Source organism: Copidosoma floridanum, unplaced genomic scaffold, assembly GCF_036245765.1.
Source record: "Copidosoma floridanum isolate Cflo_tuat_1 unplaced genomic scaffold, Cflo_Japanese_pri ptg000004l, whole genome shotgun sequence".
Classification (NCBI taxonomy): Eukaryota; Metazoa; Arthropoda; class Insecta; order Hymenoptera; family Encyrtidae; genus Copidosoma; species Copidosoma floridanum.
The window spans coordinates 7,517,786-7,536,467 of NW_028321881.1; the positions used below are offsets into that span (position 1 = coordinate 7,517,786).

At 32.0% G+C, this 18,682-nt stretch overlaps 1 protein-coding gene across 1 annotated transcript in view; it reads right to left on the bottom strand.

Moving 5' to 3' along the window:
- Golgin104 (coiled-coil domain-containing protein 186) overlaps positions 1 to 18,682 on the bottom strand; it is a 315,912-nt gene that overhangs the window by 146,352 nt on the left and 150,878 nt on the right. Inside the window, exon 3 of the mRNA XM_089595915.1 lies at positions 5,020 to 5,290. Coding sequence (XP_089452041.1) covers positions 5,020 to 5,290 — 271 coding nt within the window. The remainder of the gene's footprint in view (positions 1 to 5,019; positions 5,291 to 18,682) is intronic.

Sequence of the window (18,682 nt, forward strand, 5' to 3'; positions counted from 1 at the left end):
CAAATTACATGTCTGGAACTGACCAGACTTCCCTAAAAAGCGTATTCATATGGATTTTTTAGATCTGATTCAGAATTCTGTGTATTTAATCCTGCACACTCAAGGTGGGTGGATGTAAAATAAATGCGTGACGTTACAGCTGAGTCTACTATTTCAGGGTTTCAAAATAATTTTTTAACTTGGGGCCTACCCATTTTAACTGATTCGAATAGTGGTTCAGCTTCCGTTTCAAGGAAATTACGAAAGTTTCCACGCAGAAATAATGTCACACATTACTTAGTCAACCTGTACCATGTGGCTAGCAATGGCGACACGGAAAACGCCTAAAGACTTTTGAAAAGTATGTTCAGACTGTTTGTATTTAAGTAAGTCTCTTTAATTCAAGAGGCACGAAAAAAGTATTTTTCGAAAAATAAAAATATTAGTTACATTGTAAATAAATCGGTTCTAGCCAGAAATGTTAAACTTGGTATATAAAAAAGGCAGAAGTTTTATGGCTAAAAGTTAAAAAAATGATATTAGCAAAAAATATGTAGACTTAAACTTTAACGTGAACTTAAACTTTTTCACCGTCAAAATAAGCTGCACTAGCTAGTGGATCCGATGCTGTTAAAAACAAAATCAAGTCCATTCCAACCATTTATGATAGGCAAACAAGACCCCCAGATAATGTTAGACTTTTGAGGGGTCCACAGCGCATTTTTAAACTAGTCTTACGTTTGAATTCAAAACTTTTTATTAATATAATTTTTTAAGGTCGAGGGATTCATACATGTATACATAGCTATATTATATAGTTATTTTGGTGGGTCAGTCCACACATTACCCTACACCCCCATGGTCCTTTCACAGCTCTCCCCCCCTAAAATAAGGGTAAATTTTGTATTTCTCTCTGAATTTAACCCAAAAAAAATGTGTAAGACTCCCCATGGCCCCTACTATACTCCACGACTCTCCGACATTAGTTGAGTGCCCCTCACAGAAACTTAAAATTCATCCAGAAAACGTTATGATTTTCCTGTTATATGACGCCCCCTAAATTACCGAAGTCCCCCAACACAATAACGGAAATTTTTTTACATTGCTCAGCGATTTTTACGCAACAACAAATGAGTAAAACCCCCCACACCCTTCCCCTACGCACCACTCCGAATTTTAGGTGTCTCTTTAACAACCCTCTTACAGTCCTTACAAGAATACAGAGTTTTTTGTGAACAAATCTTATAGAAAGATACATATGAAGTCACTTCCCTCCGCAGCCCTACCCTTTATATAAATTTAGAATGTATTGTTAAGATACTTTATCATACAGCATTCAAACGAGTTATAAGTATAGTAATGACACCCATTGTATCATAACGAAGCATAGCTTTTTTTATTGGTATTTAAAAATAAAGCCAGCGTCAGTAATTAGAGTCTTAATGTTTAGATGGTTAAAGTTCCTGGTTACTTCTGTATTCATGCGATGCCTTGAAGTTGCCTAAATGTTGCTCCACATTACTCGCTGGTGTATGCTTCCTCCGTTTTTGTGATACTTGGATCGCTCAATTTTATTTGGCTAAACACTATCTGATTACTTGGTTTTTCTATTTATTTTCTATGCATATATTTTTTCATATTGATTAATATGATTGACTTAAGTGAAATACTACAAAATTAGTTCAGCATAATAATTTTGATCATCTTATGTAAGTCCATTCTAAAAATCCAAATACATCACAGGGACAGGAGAAGGTCACTTAAAGTGTGAGGAGGGCTCGTGATATTTTTTACAGAATTAATTCAAAGAAGTAAAATTTAGATGTTTTTTTGAAGATAAGGGTAACGTAATAATATGGAATTTGGAGGAGGGCAAGGGAAGTTGCTGACAATCTAGTCTTACAACTACATAATTCAAGATGTATAAGTGTGGTGTTGTGTGTGTATGTACACGTAAGTAAGACATAATGGGCAATAACTGAGATGCAGCTGGAATAAAAGGTTGGTGAGCATGTGTTCACGTTCAATAGTAAGGGAATTACAATTATAATATAAACTGAGCAACTATCTGTGCACCTTCGAGCTAATCAGTAAAATCTTAACGATCTAGCAAGGGTTTATGCAGCATTATACATGTTTGAATGAAGCTTACATTCTCAAGCAGATGATCAGTTATCGTTGTGTACCATTTTTCTGAACTGTAACAAGTCTAAAAATAGTACTTAATAACATAGTAAATGACCTTGTGTACATTTTGTTGAAATTAAACTTAAACTTGCATTTGTCAAACCAATTGACACATATTACATTCATATTCACTTGAAATATGATCTAAATGAGCTGTGACATCATATATCATAAATAAATTACAAACGAAATGAATTGCCAAGCGTTGGAAAATATTACTTTCCATTAACACAGAGTGGAAATAATATCGTAGATTAAAATCAAAAACACGATTAGTCCAGGAGAAGACTTTCGAGTGACCGTAGATGTAGCTGGACAACCTTCATTCAGTGTATCATCATTATTAAAAATTGCTTGCGATCGATCCGGTGAATAAGAAAAAATAAGTTCCTTGGCATTGAACGAAACATCATGTGTGCAAGTGAGCAAAGAAGTACTGTATGACTAATCATGTCAAATACACGGCAATAACCGAAGTAGAAAGCTAACGTCACAAGATCCTATCCATAATCAGGCAGACACCATCAGTTGTCTTTGTAAAAGAAAACTGTGTGCTGTCATTACAGTTGAAGGCAGTCTGCAAAGGTAAAAAAATGGGATACGTTTATAGAATCTGAGCTGTCGTTATGTCATTCAAAATCTTAATCAGACCATTAGCAACTAATTGTATATCCTGCAATCTTTTCGGTTGGAAGTCCTACACGCTAAATGCAATAACTGCATGCTGAATCTTATAAGGTAAAGCTTTACCACTTAAATTATGTCTGTGCGTGCACGCACGTGTGGGTATGAGTGTGTATGTGAGACAACGGAGAGCACAAGTGTCAAGGTGTGTGTGTATTTATTTGTGTGTTTATGTGTGTGTATAGTCTCACAAAAAATGTAGCACATTTATTGCTGGATATATGTGTTTAAAAATATTTTTTTGGTTAGTACAACTTATATTTTTAACACGCTTTTATTAGCTTCACTTGTGACTAACTATGTGTGTAAAAAAATCTTGGAATCTTAATTTAACCTACTTCCCGGTCTTCGATTAGGGTAAAATTTTGCATACGCTCTGAGTTCTAATCACAATACATGACTAGCTGAGAAACGTCATTACAAATTCCATATGGCGGTCTCCCCAACATAGCGGACTGGCTGTTTGAAATCCACCCCCATGATATGGGTATCAAATGAAAGGGTTTGTTGTCAAGAATACGAAAAAATAGTCAAGTGACTTACATCTAATATGGCGGACGTCAAAAATGGCAGACAGGCTATTTGAAATGCACCCCCCATGACATAGGTATCAAATGAAAGGGTTTGCTGTCAGGAATACGAAAAAGTAGTCACGTGACTTAAATCCAACATGGCGGGCATCCAAGATAGCATATTGGGTATTTGAAATGCACCCTCACGATACGAGTATTGAATGAAAGGGTTTGCTGAATGGTATACGAAAAAAATAATCACATGACCTAAATCCAACATGGTGGCCCGTCCCGAGATGGCGAATTGGCTATTTGAAATGCAGCCCTATGATTTAGGTATAAAATAAAATGGTTTGCTGAAAATAATGTGAAATGAAATTTTCTTACCAAATTATCATGTTATGGATATCAGTCAATAAGATTTGACAAGAGGAATACGAAGATTAGATTTCGAGTCTATAAGATCCCGTCGAAGCCAACGTAGCATACGCGCCAAACGCTGAATGGTATGAGGGTGGTACAAAATATCATGTCGCTAGCGTCACCTTAGATCACCGAGCGCAACCCTATTGTAATTAGCCTTGCTCCCTTATATGGACCTCTGGGGGGGGGGGGTCAACCGTATACAAGACTAAATAGTATAAAATGAAAATAAAAGCTTGAAAAAATAAAAAAACATGCTTTTAGCATGCACTAAAAATTACAAAATAATTCGGACATTTGGTTTGATGACTCAAGAGTTTTTCCTTTGCCAAATCTTCATTAGATCGCAGGTAAACATAAACAATTTTAGTTCGTGATGAACGATAAATAAGTACCTATGCGAAATGACTATAAGTAGGTAATCATCTTTATAAAATATTCCCTATGACTTATTATGAAAGAAAGCGTGGAGCCTTTATGTAATCCTTACTCTTTTTGGACAAAACACTGGAATTGTTTATGTTTACCTGCAATTTAATGAAAATTTGGAAAAGGGAAAACTCTTCAGTCATCAAACTAAATGTCCGAATTATTTTGTAATTTTAAGTGAGTGCCAAGAGCGTGTTTATTAGTTTTTTAAGCTATTATTTTTATTAAAAAATAGATCTGGTAACTGTCAACTCAAAAAAAGCTGTGCATACATAAATACAATGGAATTGTAATTTAATATTTAGTATAGAAAATAAAACAAACTAGTTTTTTCTTCTTCACAACATCACAGTATGCTGTAAGCCGTTAAAAAAACTTTATTTAGATTATCTTTCTGCACATACTAATTTTGGAATTTTCATCAATATCAATAAATGTGTATGTTTTACATACAATTAAAAGCTGATAAACCTAAAAACTTGTAAGTTGTAAGTCCATTCTAAATTTATTATTGACACTGGTTTCACAGAAAACGAAGCCTTAAATTCCTTTTCAAAATTGTATTCCTCCACTACCAGCGCAGTAATAATGTTAGTTTTCAATGTTTATACGATACAAATGTGAAACTTTCACTTTGATTTGTAGTAATAGTCGAAAAAGAATAAAGTTCACTTAAAATAAAAATAGAACATTCGAGAGAAAAAAATGTGATATTCATACTTATCTATATTTTTACGTAATGTTACGAAAAATATTTTGCATGCCTAATAAAATATGAATTTTATCTTTAAAAAAACGTACTTACTAAGGCTTCATTTAATTGCTTTTGTGAGTCGTGGTATGATTCCATTAACCTATCAAATTTTTGCAGTATCAACTTAAGTTTCTCTTGATAAAAAATTATCTTCTCTTTATGTTCTTCACTTTGATTTTGCAGACGTAATATCTCAGAATTTGTATAATCAATTTGATATAAAAGTTTAGTATTGTCATCTTGTAGTTTTGAAATTTTTATACATAACATACTATTTTCTTCTCTCAAACCTTGATATTTTGTCTGTACAAGCTGTATATTTCTATAAAAAATCATAAGAACTTATGCTATTTAAATTCTAGCAATAACAAAAAAAACTATTAAAATAAGAAGTTACAACTATTTTTCTTATAGCCTTATCTTAGAAGATTTATTGGCACAAGACTTTGTTCGTTTAGACTTATCATATTGTTTTGTTCAACGGGGTTTTAAGAAGGTCAAACTCATAAAATAAAGGCAATGCGATATCAAAATAATATACAGTTTTTCTTAGAAATATTGAAAAATAAAACTATACGCAATATCCATACATTATTTTAAAATTTTTAAGTAACCTAATATAAAACACGAAAGATTTTACCGACAAAAGGGTTTTAAAATCATTTTTTCACAGTATTACCGTTAAAAGTAATTTGTTAAAAAATACTGATATACTTTCTGCAATTGCGCGACATGTCATAAATATATTTGTCATATATACATGTCATATATATAGTATACTTGTCATATTATTCATTTCTGCACAATATTATACTCCTCGATATGGGTAATTCTTTTACAAACCAGACAGATTTAGACAAAATCTGATCGACACATTTGTTGTTTATGATTTGTTAGTATATATCAGTGCCCTCCGGTGAATTTGGAAATTCAAAGTGATCAGTAATCCGTTGGGGGCGAAATGTGAGAAAATAAAATAAATACAAGTAAAGTGTATTTAAATTTTCTTGAATTGATTTATTAATGCGCAACGTTTCGCTGACAATATGCGTCAGCCTCATCAGGCACAGGTACGCGAGAATTCGTAAGTTTGGTTGACTTACTCGTCACCTGTCGTGCTATCGACTGACTTACGAATTCTCGCGTACCTGCGCCTGATGAGGCTGACGCATAGTGTCAGCGAAACGTTGCGCATTAATAAATCAACGCAAGAAAATTTAAATACACTTTACTTGTATTTATTTTATTTTCTCACATTTCGCCCCTAACGGATCACTGATCACTTTGAATTTCTATTTGTTGTTTAACTGGAAATTTTTTTATGGCTTCTATTTCTATATCGAAATAAAAAATGTACCTGTTCGAGTATTTTTTTTTTTTTTTTTTTTCTTCTAGCCAGAGGGAGTTGAAAGTTTGAGAGTTTCGTGATTTTTGCCTTGGAAACTCATTTTAAAACACTCATGACTCGGGTTCTTTTTGAGCAAGAGTATTTTTTTTTATTTTGAAGACAATAAAGTACATTTTAAGAAAAAAATATTTACAACAACAGTTGTAAGCAATTTCATATTATTATTAACAATTGAAATGTATAAATCGATGTTAAACTATGGTCCTCAAAATTTCAGAAATTGGAGAAGTTATTATTTCTGGGAGAGATACATTAATTTACGTAGTTTGGCACGTCGTATCAGCACGCGGGCACCTCTCTTCTTCTTACCCTAAAGGAAAAGTACCAGTACATGAACACTTTTTCCCTAAAGTCTTTGTTTTCTCATTTTTATCGAATTTCTGAATTGCATAACAACAAAACAGTCATTGCGCCAGTAAGTTTAAATTTTGTTCTATCAAAAGAAAACAAAAAAGTTTTTCTAGGTTGCGCATACAATTAATAACTTAACTTTAAAGTTTCTTTCTCAATGACCTAGTAGATGAACAGCGTGTTCAGGTATTGGTACCGATACGTATTTTTGACCGAGTACTTGAACATCCCATGTTAATTAAATGGGAGAGAGGTTATGTAGCTGCCTTCTACTGATTTCTATTTTTATTATGTATTGCAAATAACCAAATCGAAAAATTTCTTTCTAATTTCATTGGTATACCAATGTTATAACGTATTATGAAAACTATAACGACTGGCTTGACATACTATTATTATTGATTAACAGTGATTTCAATCGTTATTATGTGTTCGAGTACTGGGCATAGGTAAAACTTAATGGTACCAGTACCTGAACAGTCTCACAAGTCACCTCATACAAGCTGCACGAATAAATAATTTTTTTCTCGTTGAGTATAAAGACTTACTGAAATATAAATTTTGTTTTATCTAAAGAACGATCAAAGGATATCAGAAACATTTTTTTTTATCCACTTAAATTGAAAATAGTTTATTCAAGCTGTTCAATCTACTGGTGCAATTTTAGAAAGTGTTCACGTACTGGTACGTTTACCTTACATCGTTTTTCTTAATAGAATTAATGGTTATTAAAATAATAGCATGCAAGTAAATGTAAAAATACATTTATTTTCATTTTTAAATATAACTTATAATCAACTTAATGTCTATTGAAAAGTTTCTACAACTGTTATATCATTTAATTAAAATGTATTTGCTTCTAGTCTCTGAAGAAAGGTCAGTCACATACCGACGCCCCGGGCGAAGACTATTCCCTGCTTCGAAGCCTGGACGAAGACTATGCCCTTTTCTAGAGTCTAGACGAAAACTATGCCCTTTTGTCTGTTCCAGACGAAAACTATGCCCTTTTAGGATCCCGGGCGAAGACTATGCACTTTTCTCAAACCCGGACGAAAACTATGCCCTTTTTTTGGCCCCGGACGAAAACTATGCCCTTTTGGAGTCCCGGGCGAAGACTATGCACTTTTCCGGAGTTTGGACGAAAACTATGCCCTTTTTTCGAGTCCGGATAAAAACTATACCCATTTTTTCTAGTCCGTGTGAAGACTATTACATTTTTTCCGAGTCTGAACAAAGATATTGACTTTTTCTGGAGCCGGGATGAAGTACAATTCATTTAAGCTCACCGTACATTTGTTTTTGTAATTAGATACATAGTCAAATATACTTATACAGTGGTTGTTGTTTATATTTACATAAATAATTGTAAATAATAATACAAACTCAGGAATCGTTTTATAAGCATGGTAATTTGCAATTAATGAATATGAAAGACTCTTTTATGTTTTATTTTAAAATTTAATTTCTTTTCTACATTTTTGTTGATTATAATGAGTAACTAATATAATTATTGTAACTTGAAGTTAAAAAATTAATACAATTTGTACAATTCGTGATATAATAAAATATAATATTCGTAAGAAAATTGAGAAAAAAGTAAACTTTTTTTTATTAATTAATGTTTGCAAAACATGAATATTTAGATTACAAAGTATTTTTTAACACAAGAATAAATTAGCAAGTTTAAATTAATTACAGTTATTGTTATTTACAATTCACGGAATCGTTTAAAAAAAGCTTAAAAACTCCTTTTTTCAAACACTTACCAAAACTCCAAATACTGAAGCCGTTAGACCTGCTAAGAATAATGATTACGTGTTGTTTTTTTACAAAGGCGTCTGTAGATTCACGTGCATGTGAATCTCGATGTGAAAATAAAACTTATAACAAACGTTTTGACACAAGTATCGCGAAATCTTAAAATGTTTAATCGTTTTCAAAAGCTTCGTATTCGTGAGCTTCTTCCAGCGTACTAGTAGCTGTTACCCACCCACCAAAAGCATAAATCAACAAATCTGGAGGGTTTTTTTTGTTTAGGAAAAGTAAAACACAAGAGGGGTTAGTAATAAACATTGGGGTGTTTTTTAACTTAGTTTCCGTCTGAACTCGAAAAAAAAGTCTAGTCTCCGTCCGGGGCGTCGATACAATGTAATTGTAAAGTACCTTTCATTGTTAAAGCTTTTTGAGAGTGTTCTGACAATATTTTTTATTTCTTATCATACTTATGATCAGTTGAATAACGACACGTTATGCTTTGCAAATCTTCTGTTGCCCAAGTAAATAATTCGTGTGGTGTTCGAATAGAATCATTTATTATTTGAAGACTAGCTTTCGCAGCAAGTTGTTTTAACGTCCCACCTATTCCATCGCATGGTCCCTTGCCATGAGACGTAGGGAAAAAATGCTTCTCGGCTGATATTCTAAAATCTTCTACATGATAAGCAAGATTCATGAAGTTTCACTTGTTTTTGTATTGTGAACTTGAACAGTCCAAAAAATATATTAAATTCTCAACACCTACTGAATTCATCTAGATAAATTCTACAAGTTGTTTCTGAAAAAGATGAACAGCAACTGTATTATGATGCATGCGTTTACAAATGCAAGCAAAACTATTGTCATTTAATTCACCTTTTTCGTCTTCATTGGAAATTGAGAATAGATGTACAGGTGCTTGATGATTATTCCAGTGCACACCTTGTATGGAATTTTGTAAAACAAATGCATAGTTTTCGCTAGAATCGCATACAACAATGCACTGATTTTTCATTAGTTTTTTTCTTTAAGTCCAAGAATTCCATTTCTTTTTTGACCTATAAAGAATGAATTAGCAATTTTTTCAAGCCATTGCTTAAAAGTTGTAAAAATTCATCTACACTGGATATCAAATTTTGTAGTGAAGTTTTATCTATTGTCACCCACTATTTGTATTGCACATTTTTGATGAATTTGTTATCGAAATTTTGTTGTAATTCTTTAATAATATGACATACATTGGGGCACTCATCGCAGAATCCTAAAAAACAACTAGTAGATATCACATAAATATCACACGTCATACGATCCAAACAATCATGATAATGAGTTATTGAAACACTTACTGAAATTTCTTATTGGAAATCGTATAAGAACTCTTATAAGAAATCCTATAGGATTTTCTTTAAGATACCAAGCTAAATTTTATGTAAGAAATCCTATAGGATTTTTGCGCTCGCGTTTCATAGGAATCAACGTTGAGAAAGATTTTTCCAAAGGTACATAAACCATAATATCTAGATGATAACAGAAAATAAGGAGGTTTAAGTATATTTAAGTATTTTATTCTTTTTTTTTTTTTCGAAATGTTCAACTTTCTGAAAATTGAGTAAAAATACTTGAATTCCCATGTTTTTTTGTTATCATCCGGATGATGACCCTCATTATGCCATACATACCTTTAAAAAAACCGTTTTTAACGTTGTATCATGCAGTAATTTCCTGATGTATAATCCGGCTAAAAATCCTATGGAAATTCCTACAGCACACGCGTGCGAAAATCGTACAGCATTTCTTATAGGAAATTTTGCTTGGTATCTCATGGAAAATCCTATAAGGTTTCTTATAAGAAATCTTCTAGGATTTTATTTAAGAAACTTTAGTAAGGGCAGCGTTGATTCTGTGTAAAATCAGCATGGATTCCCTGTTGAATCAGCATTAATTCTGTGTTGCACGAGTGTTTATTCTGTGTTAAATCAACGAGTATTTCGTATTCAATCCATATAAAATCTACTTTAAAATAACGTTGGATTAGTGTAAAATAATAAAGCATTAAGAATTGTAATTTTCTATCATAATTCTAAACGGAGTCAAAGCTAATTAAACGAAGTATCAACTCTGATTCAACTCAGAATTAAGTCTGATTCAACACACTTATGCAAGAAGCTGTCACAAGTATCTGACGCAAGTCTTCCATAAATCTGCAGAAACAAGCGATATGTTATTTTTCTGCACTACACGTGTGCAAGACGTGCTACCAGGGATTCTATAAGGGAATATTTACGTGATTCTAGGTGATTAAGGTGAGACTAAGAAAAAATCTCTCTCCTTCTATCATTGTGACTTAAAGGTGGCAATATCATTAGCCTACTTTATACTTATATCTCTATGGAGTACGGTGACGTTCGTCAGTACAGACGCATCTTATACTTTTTAATCGTTGTCTGTGTTACCGGTCCAATTCCGAATTGGCTTATATGTTTAATGCTATGTTAGCTTAATTTAGATTAAAAATGTACATGATAAGCATTTTATTTGGGTGGAAATAGTGCAAGGTATGAAATGCTCACAAAACATTCTCTTACATGTTATTACATGTGTACTATACTTTATACACGTGTAACGGAGGGTGTACTACCATCTGTGATATCGGAATGTATAGTCATCCTGTTGTCCGTGAATCAATCAAAAGTTTCAATCATGATGTTGCAAAGCTATGCCATGGATAAAGCCTGTTTGCCATGAAAGAGCTTTTACGGTGCTGTTAAGCACTAGATAAGTAATTTTTTTTTACAAATTTTGTGAAAATGAATTTTTTCTAGGTTGTATTTCTTACTTTCACAAATTTGGCAGTGGATACTTGTAGAATATGATCTAACAAACATAGGCATGATTTTTGTTTTTCAAATACTTTGAAACTCGCCTTCGAATCTATTTTTATTCCAAAATCTCCTTTTTTTACTGACTTTTAAGAATTATCGGAATTTATAGGTTATGTTTTACTTTAAAGTTCTCAACTTACCAAATCAGATGGTAAGTTTTCCCGCGAGTCACTTAAAAGCAACTTAAAATGCAGCTTAGAAAATTATTTTTTAAACATTTAAGTGAATTTTTCAACAAAATTCGTGAAAATGAGTTTTTTTTAAAGTTATGTTTCTCACTTTCACAAATTCCGCAGTGGATTCTTGTAGCATATGATCTCACGGACATGGCTGTACTTTTTTTTTTTTTAATGAATTGAAAACTCGCTTTCAAATAAATTTTTGTCCAAAAAACCCCTTTTCTTCACACTGTGCAACCTGCCGCGCTATATAAATTAATGTATTTCTCCTAGTAATAATGTCTGCATTCATTAGATAACATGTTTTTTACAGAAAATTTGATGTAGAATGCGATGACTGAATTAAATTATCGTTAAATTTTGAGGACCATAGTTAAAAATCGATTTACACATTTTAATTGTTAATGACATTATGAAATTGTTCATAAGTTTTGTTGTAAGAATTTTTTTCCTAAAATTTATTTTATTATCTTCAAAATAAAAAAAAATAAAAAAATAACTCTTGCTTGACAAGAACCCGAGTCATAAGTGTTTGAAAATGAGTCTCCAAGGCAACAATCACGAAACTCTCAAATTTTTAACTCTCTCTATCTAAGAAAAAAAGATCCTCGAATAGTTATATTTTTTTTAAGATATAGAACCCATAAAAAATTTTCAGCCAAATAGAAAATGTGACGGTCAGTAAAGTGTTCGGTTTGTAACAGAATGACCCGTATTTGAGATCAGCAATCAATACGGTTGAAGTACGATCCTTGTAGAACAAACACTGAAAGTTTGAAGACCCCTCGCCGATAAAATAAAAAAGACTAGACTATTGCAATGGTTTCTTGTAGAGGATCAATTTTTTCTTGTCACCAGATGTAAATAATTTCATGTGACAGCATAGGAGCTATTCTTACACAAAAAGCATTGCAAGCTTGCTCCAAGATAAGTAGACAAGAACAATGCTAACACCAACATTATTACTTAGGTTGGCAAAACTCAACTTTAAAAATATAAGTAACCTATCCGATAACGACCAATAAGCAACATCTCTCGTACTACAGAGTTACGTCAGCGATAATTAACGAGCCCACGCACACGACGCAGACCTGAGAGGTATTATCTGAGGGCACCAAGCACACACACAAGCACGTATACTTACAATCTTCATTAAATAATATAATGTGACCACTCTTATAACGTATTTACCGTGTTTGATGACCTTTCAAATTCTACCGTACCATGATCTCATTAGGTCAACTTGAGTGGTTAAATTTTTTTGTATTTGAGACGAGTGTTTATTTAAATGTAGGTTTAATTGTTGTCAGAGCCAAAAACTTAATTGATTGGGCAGCTGTATTTAAAAATTTAGTGCAAATAGTTGACAAGTTTTAAAATTTAAATAACATACTATAAATTTAAAATGACAAGACTCTAGGAATTTTTGAAGTTAGGTCTAAAGACTTTAGGCTAAGCAATTTATTTTTTAAGGTCCAAGACAATATAGTTATATTTAATGATTTTTATACTTAGAATAATAGATTTAACAGCATATTTTAAGCACAAGGTTGTATGATTTACAAAGTATTTTTTGAAATTCATGCATATGCTTAAGAGAATATTTCACTTATTTTTTAAAATTATAGAGTATTGTGTTAAAATGTCAGAGACGTATTTTTAATGTCTCTATTAATTCTTTTTCTTTCTTCAAAATTTTTTTTCATACTCATTCGAAAAGCTATAATAATAGACCAACTTGCATCTTAGAATTGGTGGATCACCTGCGAGTCCATGCGTAGCTTCTATGCTATGACTTCACATGACTCACACCCGTGCATGCCAACCTACTCTGATTGGAAATTAAAAGCAAACTAAGTGTTTTTTAAGGCACATGAAACACCTCTTATAGAATTAAAATAAAAAAAAACAAAAACAGTTAAAAGTATTATTCTATTTAACGTTAGACAGATTTTCTTCAACGGTGTTTGAAATGCGTTAAAATATGAGGAAAACGATTGAAATTCAAGATTATCGTAACATCATTAATTTTGATACGAAATCTAATTATTAGTTGAAATAGAAATAAAATAAATAAAATCACTTAGCATCGATGTTTGCTTGCGCACCTCAATAATAAATCAATTAGAAAATTAGGGAAAACCAATTAGTACTTTAATAATAGAAAAATCATTTAATTAGCAATGTTCAGAGTTTTAGTCACAACCTTAATAAGAATAATGGTTGAATTGAAGAGAAATAATTTTTTTTTGCTAACGTATTGAGGCTTTCCTAATTATTTCTTAAAGAACAAATCATTTCAATAGCAAAGCTTTGAGGCTTTGCTTGCAACCTTACTTATCATGAATTGGTAATTTAAAAAAAAACAAATTTTTTAGCACCGATATTTTTTATCCTCCCTAAATGTTACTTATCAAACAGTAAAATTACTAAAAATTTGAAAGTCCATTTTTGCGGCCATGAACTTAATGGTGTTTCGAAAATGAATAATAAATCAGATTACTAAGCACCGGGACTCTTCCACAATATCATCTAGAATCAAGAAAAAAATTAATTAAAATCAGCAGAGCTTTCTATCACTGATGTTTTGCTGCATTTTTAAATGTTAGTTGAAAAACAATAGATTTATTTTCTTCGCACAGCTTACAGATTTGCTCGCAAACTTGATAATGATGGTAAAATCAAAGAAAAATGATAAAGTTTCTTGGCGCCACTATTTTGCAGCCTTTCTAATTATTATTTAAAGATCAATTCAATTAGACCATGCTTAAACAGTGATGAACCCGGAAAAATGATCCGCCCCCAATTTTTTGTGCTTTCTTGTTCAAAATATAGTAATGTACCTGAAAGTTCATCTTGCCACCCAAGAATATGGTCAGGTATTGTTTAAACAATTTTTTTGTAAGCAATTTCGTCAAAGTTATTTTTTCGACCTGAAAAAGATATTCTTAGATACTTTGGTACATTCAGAACAAAAAACCAATTGGAATGTATATACTTAAACCCCACAGTTTTCGAGTAAAAAATTTCCAAAGTTTCAAAAAATGCATTTTTTTTTGGTATTCAGGGCTCCACGAAAGTGCTGAATAAAAATATTTTCTTATGTTACACTACAACACACGATCATAAACTGTAAGCTTTCCTCTACAATCTCCAAAAAAGAAAATGTCCAAAAGTTTAGTGGCAAGATTGTTTTTTGCAATAAACATTCAGGGCGTTTCAGCGTGTGAGTGTATAACTATACATACGTTTTGTGGCTCAGCGCGTAGTGAACTTATATAGTAATACACTCACATGTGAGTGCACGCTGAAGCGCCCTGAACGTTTATTGCAAAAAACATCTTGCCACTCAACTATTAGACATTTTCTTTTTTGGAGATTGCAGAGGAAGGCTTACAGTTTATGATCGTGTGTTGTAACATATGAAAATATTTTTATTTAGCACTTTTGTGAAGCCCTGAATACTGGAAAAAATGCATTTTTTGAAACTTTGGGAATTTTTTACTAGAAAACTGTAGGGTTTAGGTCTATACATTCCATGGTTTTTTGTTCTAAATGTACCATAGACTCTGAGAATATTTTTTTCAGGTCGAAAAAATAACTTTGACGAAATTGTTTACAAAAAAAATGTTTAAACAATATCTGACCACATTCTTGGGTGGAAAGATGAACTTTCAGGTACATTACTATATTTTGAACAAGAAAGCACAAAAACATTGGGTGCGGATAATTTTTCCCGGTTCATCACTGTTTGAGCCCGGTCTAAATAATTTTATTACCAAAGCTCAAAGTTCTGCTCAAAAACTTATTAATACAATTCAAAGAGAAATTATAAATGATTTTTTTTTGCGGTCTATTTAACCGTGACACTGTGAAAATTAAAACCATTTGATTAGTTAAGCACAAGGCTTGCATGCAATCTTAGTCATCATGAATTAAGAAATAAAATAAAATAAAAAAGAAAACAGGATAGCTTGTAGCACCAAAGTTTTTTGGCATCCCTAATTATAACTTAAAGAACAATAAAATCATTTCGTTCGTAAAGCTTGAAGTTTTGCTCGCATACTTATTAATAACAGTGATAAAATAAAATGGTTTGACGCCTTCCTAATTATTTCTTTGACAAAAATAAAATCATTTAACTAGCTGAGCGTAAAGGCTTATCCACAATTTCACTAAATATTAATTCGTAAATCAAAAAAGAACAGCAAAGTTTTTTTAACACTGATGATTTGTGGCCTTTTCCAATAAATTATTACTTAAAAAACAATAAAATTATTTTATTAGCAAAGCTCCAAGTTTTGCTCCTACCTGTTAATATTATAATAAAAAACAACTAAAACACTTAGTTCTAATAATTCAGTAGGTTATCGGTACGGGAATAAAAAAGTGGAGTTGTTACACCCAAACTTTGACGCAAAAGGGCAAAACTCATAAAGTCGTTCTACAAACAAATAAATTTAATTTTTGTTCGTCAAGAACCAGCCATCAGCCTCAAAGCTTTATTTGCTCTCACAAACATTATGCTTCCCCATTATATTGTTAACTCGGCTTTACATGTTAGGTTTTACGGAGTGATTTGTATGGAGTAGTCTTAGCATTGTGAAGTATTGTATTTTCTATTACGTTGTTTGTTGAACATGTAGTTCTTCTCTCAGTTATTTCCATGATTTCTTGAGGGTCAGTACATAAGCACACGATCAGTAAGAGCTTATCTAAAAGTTAGAATAAGAACTCCAAAAGTGTCAAATGTTGGTTTGAGCAACGTTTCGTCTTTAGTCTTAAGGCCAACCTCATCAGGCTTACTTTATTAACAGGAGAACACAACAATTTTCATAAATTACATCGTAAGGCCACTGTTTACAAATATTTACAATAATCCAATGAGAGATTATACGTAAGCAGTCAAATATATGGTAAGAATATAAATGTTTTCGAGAAATTAAATAGTAACTGACGTCTATATCGTTATGACAATCGTTGCAGACTGTTAGTCGACTCAAACGAATAACATAAGTGTCAAATATGTATGTATTTACGTACATGAATATACTATAATGTACGCTTCTTACGATTAGTATTTAGTAGAGAGTAAGTATAACATTTCTGATATTATTATCTTTTTGTCTATTTGGTTCCTGATCTCGAATTCTGGTTTGAGAAAAATTAAAATTATGGCTGAATTTATTAATGTGTGAAGCGACAATAAGTTCATCTTTCTTTGTACTTTTATGTCTATTCAAGTATTTTTTCAGTCTTCTCTTTGCCTCATCTACATACGATGCAGAGCAAGAGTCGCAAGCAAAATGATATACGACATTGGTTTCAACGAGTTTATCAATTTTTTCCTTTCCAAGAATGATGACACTGTCCAATTTTGTATTTTCTATTATAAAAAAAAAGAAAATGGTGTGGACATAACCGGTTAAAATGATGTATGGCAAGAGGCAGTTAAAATGTGAAATTTCTTAAAGATCTATATATTGTTTTCTTAACTTAATATCAAATAAAGTAAGTGTCACAACTTTATTTACAGATTTAGAAAATATACGGTGGAGTTATTTATGATACTTTTAAGAAAACTTTGACTAGCATGGATTTAATAGAAAGAGACTCAAATATTAAAGATATTTAATGAAGCTTGTAGTGTCATAATGCTACATTAATTAAAAAAATTTTTTTCTCTTAGTTTTCACTTTTAGAAAATATTTATGAAGATACAGTTTGGAATAAATATAAATAATACTCCACAGAGAATTCTAATTTGAATAAAGAGAAGCGAGATCTTTTAAAATAAAACAGGATTTTTCAATGAGAAGATAAAACTTATAAAAATTAGAATTACCAGAGCTTAACATGATTCATATAAATTATGTACGAGATAATTAAGTAGAAACTCTTTTTTGTGGAAAAATGTTGACTATTAATTAATTCGCAATAAACTACTAATAAATTATCCGTTAAAAAACTTTTTTTAGTAGCAATCTGGAAAGTTAAGATTAAACATTTAGAAACAAAACAATAATACACTTATTTAACTTAGAAAAAAGAATTATATTAATGGCATCGATGGATGTAAAATCCAAATTACTAACAAAAGGAATGATAAGTAAAAGACCATTTCAATTCACATTGGATTTACAAAGTATCAAAAGTGCCCGTTTAGAACGAAGTTCCAATAAAAGAAAATAACAAAAAGTATCTTCGTTAAATTCTGTTAGTTTACGACTTCCTTTTCTTTGAGTATAACCCCGATTAATTGGCGGTGGTAACAATCGGCTAGGAATATTATCTGTACCGAGGAAACTCTAAGATTAGGAACCAACACACAAGCAATGTTAATGTTTATATGTTGGAGGGCAGGTTCGTCGACCTGTGTAAAACAGCGAAGTAGCTCAGATTGCCAATTATACATAAAAAAAAATTTTTTAAATATTTATCTTCAAGTTTCAAAATTTACTTGTTGAATAATCAACTAATTCCTGCACAATATACAGCAATTATTTTTGATTATTACTTTATTGATTCTTATCGTTCCTGGAATATTCCTTTAAGTTAATGTACGTATATGTGAGGGACTCTTCGCGGTTGAAGAGGCCTCGTGTTCAACAAGGGAATTAACGTTAACTCAATAGTAATAAGCGAGCTAAACTATGTGAATTTTCTCAAATGTGCTAAAATATCTACATTAAATATAATAAAGGACAGGATGGACCTGATCAGGTAAAGACTAAATAAGTAAACAGAATTGTGGGAAAAAGCTGAGAAGCATAAAAAACTCGATTCATTAGAAAAAGCGAAAAAATTAAATAAACTGTAATGTAAGTAAGACAACAAATAATGGAGGTGTGAGCAGCGTGTGTATGCGTGTGTAGAAAGATCAGAGAGACGGTCAGTAGAAGTAGAGTACGAATAGGTCGGCACGTGGTGTTGAGTCTGAGAGACCGGGAAGACGGAGACGTCGATTTCGCGTGTCACTCGAGCTGGTGGACGTCCAAGGAAGTAGGTAAGAATGGAGAGAAGCTCTCACACTCTACGGACCGGCTGGCCAAGCGCGGTCGCACAATTAAGGGCGACGATGATGACGTGCCCAGTCGGTGGTAATCGTGGTGAAGTGAAGTCACCGAACACACGTGTGT